Raw genomic sequence first — 6,306 nt, 5'->3', positions numbered from 1 at the left:
TTTCCCTTTCTTTATTTGTTTTCTTATGTTATTAGGTTTCACATTAGGAATTCAAGTAGTTTTTCTATTTTAATTAGGAGTTCGTTGATTTAAGATTTTAATTTAGTTAATTTTACTTTCTTATTTTATAATTAGTTTTTTTTTTTTTAATTAGTCTTGTGTATTTAAGAAGATTTATTTATTTGTTTAATTAGAGTCCTGTTAGGTTGGTTATAACCACCCTATATAACATATTATTTTTTCTTTTGAGGATACATAAATATTCAATGCATTAGTTCATTTCTTCAGATTTTCACAAGTTTAGTTCTCATTGAGACTTTTTATTAATTCAAAGGTAATCGAGTGTTACCCTTATTTATTCACGCTAATCGTTGCGTTATATTGGTATATTTACATAGGGCTTAATAACAAAGTCGAAATTTTTTAGCTCTAATTCAATCACTTGATGCGTAAGGTCACCATATATATATTGATGCCAACTATCATGATTGGGCGGGTGCAGATGTGTCTCGTTGGATTTATTTTATTTCTAAAATCGGTTCTTATTTTAATACCATAGTTGGATTAATTAAGATAAACCTGTATTATATTCCTTTTTCTTTATATAATAAATCAATTAATCCGTTGTTGAGGTTAAATACAACTTTTTCAACAGTAATGACCAATATAATTCTTATAACCAACTTCTTCAACAAGTAATCGCCAATTTTAATGCAATATTGTTGCTAAATGTCAGGTTATATTTTGTTATAAAATCCTCGTATATAGAAAACTTAGTCGTGTACGATGGTATATTATAATTAGATTAATAGATTTATTAATAAATACGGTGAATGAGACTTTGGATAGAACTCACTTCCTCCATCATGCTTCGACGTATCATATCATCGAAACAACTGATTTGAAGGTCTAAATCTATCATGCTCTAAACACAAGTAACTCTAATACATTATAAAGTGAGTTGAGCAAATTATATCAAAGATAACTTAAGATAAAAAGTTAACTCATAATACATTATTATTTATTAACAAATATAATTTTTAACACAAATATAAATAACGTGACTATAACTTGAATATTTTGTTCTTTAATATCAATAGACGTGGATTAACATTATCAAAACTTTAAAACCTGACGTCTACTGGAGCTGGAGATGGAGAAGACTGCTCTGTACTTGTATTCCATATCAAACTTGAATATGAATCCGTACATTCATTTGTCTGTGTAAGTGAGGAAAACCGGAGCACTTGCAGGCGAAGAACTCTCGATCAATGAAACTCTAAACCAAGTCAACCTGACTTTATATCCATAAAGATGACCAAAGACTTGAAACTAATTAAAAACAAATCATAATCCACCACGTAATTTTACAATGTACAGTGGCTGACACGTCCACTGGTAAGATGCTGGTAATACGTTTCTAAGTTCTAACTTACTAATAGAAATCTAAATTAAGATAAATTATGTACCATGATATCTATAGATTAAGTAGAATCTATTAATTCTCATCTCGTTAACGAGAATGAATTTTTTTTTAAAAACATCCAAGTTGATCGATCAGTTCCCATTGATTCAATTAAACTATTAAAATTTGGGGTCCTCTGCCGGAAACTTGCACTAATACAATTCAATAGTTTAGATAAGCTTTAAGAAAATAGAGAATAACATTCAATATATTAATTTTTACATTTATCCACTCGTTTTGAGAAGTTTTTATTAATTTGTATAATGAATGTATCATATCATTTATATATACATTTAATAAAATGTATTTTCTCAGAAACAACTCTCAGGATCGGTGACTCCGCTAGTCGTTCCATGGATGTTATTACATGAAGATGTCGCGGTTTCATTCATGTATTTAAGCTTGATGTCATGCAATCTGATTTCTGTACATAGATTACTAGGGCTGCAATCAAATGTCATAGCCTCTGGTGTTGCAGATGTTCCTTGTATGTTTCTATATGTCACTTGACTAATCTTCACCCCAGAAGTCTGTCAAAAGGGAGACAAAAAAAAAAATGAAGTTTGAGAAGTTAATTATCTATATATTCATATTTCTGTACTTGAGTATTGTAGTGTATATTAATGTACCTGATTAGGGCATCCTTGATTATCGGGACAATAATTTTGATCGATTATAATGGGGTTCTTAACTTTGTACATAATTAAGTCTTGGAAGAGAATGTTTCTCACAAAACCAGTGCTATTTCTTGCCCAAGACTTGATTCTTACTCCATTATCTGACCCTGTAAAAACTGCATTTGTCAATGTTACATTTTCAACCCCATCTTCGTTGAGCTCCCTGCCAAGACTTCCAATACTGTAAATAACAAAATGAAGATCTCAGTAAGGGGCCAATAGTTATGTTTGAATATAATTTTGAAGAGTGTTATTAGTATTACCTAACACCATGTCCAGGACCACACTTGATGCTTTTCATGAACAAGTTTCTGGTACCAGGGCCGATTGATATGCAATCGTCGCCGGTCTGAAGGGTACTTCCGGTGATTGTAACGCCGGTAGAGGATTGCACATGGATGCCATCCGTGTTGGGGCTTTCATCAGGAGCATAAAGCTTCACATTGCGGACAATTACATTGTTGCAACTGTTGACTACAAGGTGAGTTGCCTGACTGTTGATTGAGGTCAAGCCACTTACTATAACATTGTTTGCCCAATTGAATGTTATTGACTGCAGTGGCATATAGATGATGGAAAAATGTTAGATATATAATATATAATTAAGTTATTTATCCTATTAATGAAGCAATTTTACATAGTTGCGCATCCAAGTTTTTTAAATCAAATAAATGAATAACTTAAAAGGAATAAACATATCATATCATCTGTATATTTATTTAATGATATTATGTAATATATGTATTTATTAATTTTTCTGTCAATCATATGGACGTGGTACACGTAATCCATCCTTGAAGACGTTTTTTCAAGTATAGGATAGTAAATGAATTGAAAATTCTCAAATGTAAAGTTCTAATTTTTAAAACTTGATTCAAAATTTGGACGTGTAGAATTTACTAAAACACAAAATTTTAACCAAATTTATTGTATTACCATTCAGAATTTTTTTTCTTTTAATATGTTTTTCACTTCAGAATGATTGATAAATTAATACCATAGTTAACTTACCCTAGCTCCAACTGGGCAATCTTTTCCATACTTCCTGCAATCCCAGAAGCCAGCACCCTTGGCATCAAGATTCCCACCAACAACTGTAAGATTATCAACTTTTTTGAACAAAATCCAATACCCCGAATTCCCAAGAGCACGATAATCAGTAGGAGCAATAATAGTTCCATTTATATGAACCAAAATTCTGCTCTTGCATGGCCCTTGAAACTCCACTTCCTTCATCAAATACCTCCCTTTCGGCACATAAATCGTAGCCCCCTTAGCTGAGCCACAAGCCACCGTCCACGCCCGGAGAAACGCCTCCGTTGAGTCTGTTTTGCCGTCGGGTTTCGCCCCATAAGTTATCACGTTGAGTGCTCCATTTGACGTTACAAAAAATAAGATAAAGAAGAAGAAAAAACTGGAAACAATAAGCTTGGCCGCCATAGTATTAAGCAAATTGCTAGAGATTTTGAGGCAGTTGGGATTGATGAAACGAGATTGCAGTTGGGAGTATTTATATTAGAAGATTATATGTTGTTTAGGATTTGATTATATATTAATTTATGGGTATGTTGATTATTATTACTGTTATGATATCTGTACGGAAAGTTGATAACTTGAAAGTTGTATAAGAATTATATTCTCTAGTGATTATTATATGTAAGACGGCTGACTTAATTAATTATATTAATTTGTATTAGGTTTTGAGTTAAGTAACAACTAATTCAGTCGTCACTGATTAGCTAAGTCATGACCATGATCAAAATCACTTGTATTATTACTATTTCAATTATAAAATTAATATTATTTTTTGGGATATACAATTTTTTTTTTCTTGGATTAAAAATTGTATTTCTCCTACATTGTTAATTTGATAGATAGTTATGTTCTATGTGGTTGGATTCCCCACTCCGTTAAGTTAGATTTTGAGAGTAAGTTTTACCTAAATCCACTAATTTGATAGAATTTTATTAGGACGTGACTCTAATTCAATCATTTGAAGCATATTTGATGTGGGGAAAATAATGTTAAATTAGGATTTAATTAGAATTTAATTTTGTTTCCCTTTCTTTATTTGATTTTCTTATTTATTTAGGTTTCATATTAGGAATTCAAGTAGTTTTCTATTTTAATTAGGAGTTCAGTTGATTTAAGAAGTTTTAATTTAGTTAAGTTTTACTTTCTTATTTTTATAATTAGTTTTTTTTTTTTTTTTTAATTAGTCTTTGTGTTTAAGTAAGATTTTATTTATTTGTTTAATTAGAGTCCTATTAGGATTGGTTATAACCACCCTATATAAACATATTATTTATTTCTTTTGAGGATACAAAATATTCAATGCATTATTCATATTTTTCTTCAGATTTCACAGTTTAAGTTCCTAGAATGAAACTTGTTTATTAGATCTAAAGGTGTAATCGAGTGTTACCCTTATTTATTCACGTTAACTCGTTACGTTAATATTGGTATATTTACATAGGGCCTTAATTACAAAGTCGAGAAATTTTTTTGGCTCTAATTCAATCACTTGATCCGTAAGGTCACGCATATATATATTGATGCCAACTATCATGAATTAGGCGGGTGCAGATGTGTCTCGTTGGATTTTATTTTATTTTCTAAAATCGGTTCTTATTTTATATACCATAGCTGGATTAGTTAAAGATAAACCTTGTATTATATTTCCTTTTTCTTTGAATATAATAAATCAATTAATCCATTGATTGAGGTTAAATACAACTTTTTCAACAAGTAATGACCAACTATAATTCTTATAACCAACTTCTTCAACAAGTAATCACCAAATTTTAATGCAATATTTGTTGCTAAATGTCAGGTTATATTTTGTTATAAAAATCCTCGTAATATTAGAAAACTTAGTCGCTACGATGGTATTATATTAGATTAGATGAGATTTTATTCAATAAATACGGTGAATGAGACTTTGATAGAACTCACTTCCTCCATCATGTTCGACGTATACGATCATCATTTGAATGTCTAAATCTATCATTGCTCTAAACACAAGTAACTCTAATAACATTATAAAGTGAGTTTGAGCAAAACTCATATTAAAAGATAACTTAAGATAAAAAGAGTTTAACTACATATATACATTATAATAGTTATTGATAAGGTGAGACAAATATAATTTTTAACAAAAATGTATAAATAACGTGATGTATAATCTTGAATATTTTGTTCTTTAATATCAATAGACGTGGATTAACATTATCAAAACTTTAAAAATCCTGACGTCTGCTGGAGCTGGAGATGGAGAATGACTGCTCTTGTATAGTTGTATTCCATATCAAACTTGAATATGAATCCGTACATTCCATTTGTCATGTGTAACGTGGAGGAAAACCGGAGCACTTGCAGGCGAAGAACTCTCGAATCAATGAAGCTCTAAACACAAGTCAACCTGACTTTTATATCCAGTAAAGATTGACCAAAGACTTGAAAACTAATTAAACAAATCATAATCCACCACGTAATTTTACAATGTACAGTTGGCTGACACGTCACTGGATAAGATGCTGGAAGTTTCTAATTCTATGAACTTACTAAATAGAAATCTAAATTAAATCTAAATTATGTAAATAAATTATACGTATAGATATACGAGAACTCTAATTAATTCTCTCTCGTTAACGAGAAGTGAATTTTTTTTTTAAAAATTTTTTATTAAAAAAATAAAGAAATCCACAGAGAGACATTCATACAACCATGAAAGAAGTATAAGCTACGTGCATACATACGTGTATATACACTCATTCGGAGACGGCGTTTTACCGGAGAAATTTTCCTTTTTAAGTTTGTGAAGACTTGATGCATGAGTCAAGGTTTATCCAAAGATAGCCTACAACTTGAGCTGCAAATTATGCAGATGTAACAGTGCCAGGTTCATGAATTATTAAGTGGTGGTCTTGTGCCTTCGTATCAAAGTTTACTTTAAAATCTTTGAAATTTATTAAACAATTATAATTATAATTTTACGTTTGCTGCTTAGCTTTTCTCAGCCGGATCGTTATCTCATTTTTAGAGGTTTCCACTCTTATTAATTATCTAAGTAACGAAAATCTTGAAAAATTAATTAATAAATTATAAATTTATAATCACATTTATTGTAAAGTATTACTGCATTCGATTAGGATTTTTAGAAAA

At 30.2% G+C, this 6,306-nt stretch overlaps 1 protein-coding gene across 1 annotated transcript; it reads right to left on the bottom strand.

Moving 5' to 3' along the window:
* Positions 1-1,776: 1,776 nt before the first annotated feature.
* LOC116124530 (polygalacturonase-like) lies at positions 1,777-3,604 on the bottom strand. Its single transcript, XM_031410257.1, has 4 exons — positions 3,154-3,604; positions 2,406-2,695; positions 2,095-2,323; positions 1,777-1,995 (listed from the first exon to the last, which is right to left on the bottom strand). Exons 1-4 carry the CDS (start codon positions 3,580-3,582, stop codon positions 1,777-1,779), a joined length of 1,167 nt encoding a protein of 388 aa, XP_031266117.1. The 5' UTR covers positions 3,583-3,604.
* Positions 3,605-6,306: the final 2,702 nt, after the last annotated feature.

The sequence above is a fragment of the Pistacia vera genome, unplaced genomic scaffold (genome assembly GCF_008641045.1).
Source record: "Pistacia vera cultivar Batoury unplaced genomic scaffold, PisVer_v2 Contig1526, whole genome shotgun sequence".
Classification (NCBI taxonomy): Eukaryota; Viridiplantae; Streptophyta; class Magnoliopsida; order Sapindales; family Anacardiaceae; genus Pistacia; species Pistacia vera.
This window is presented reverse-complemented; position numbering and strand designations above follow the sequence as displayed.

Coding starts and splice junctions, on each gene's coding strand:
- LOC116124530 (XM_031410257.1), bottom strand. CDS start 3,582: ATGGCGGCCAAGCTTATTGTTTCCAGTTTTTTCTTCTTCTTTATCTTA. Junction 2,696..3,153: donor ATTGCCCAGTTGGAGCTAGG/GTAAGTTAACTA, acceptor ATGCCACTGCAG/TCAATAACATTCAATTGGGC. Junction 1,996..2,094: donor ATCAAGGATGCCCTAATCAG/GTACATTAATAT, acceptor CCCTTTTGACAG/ACTTCTGGGGTGAAGATTAG.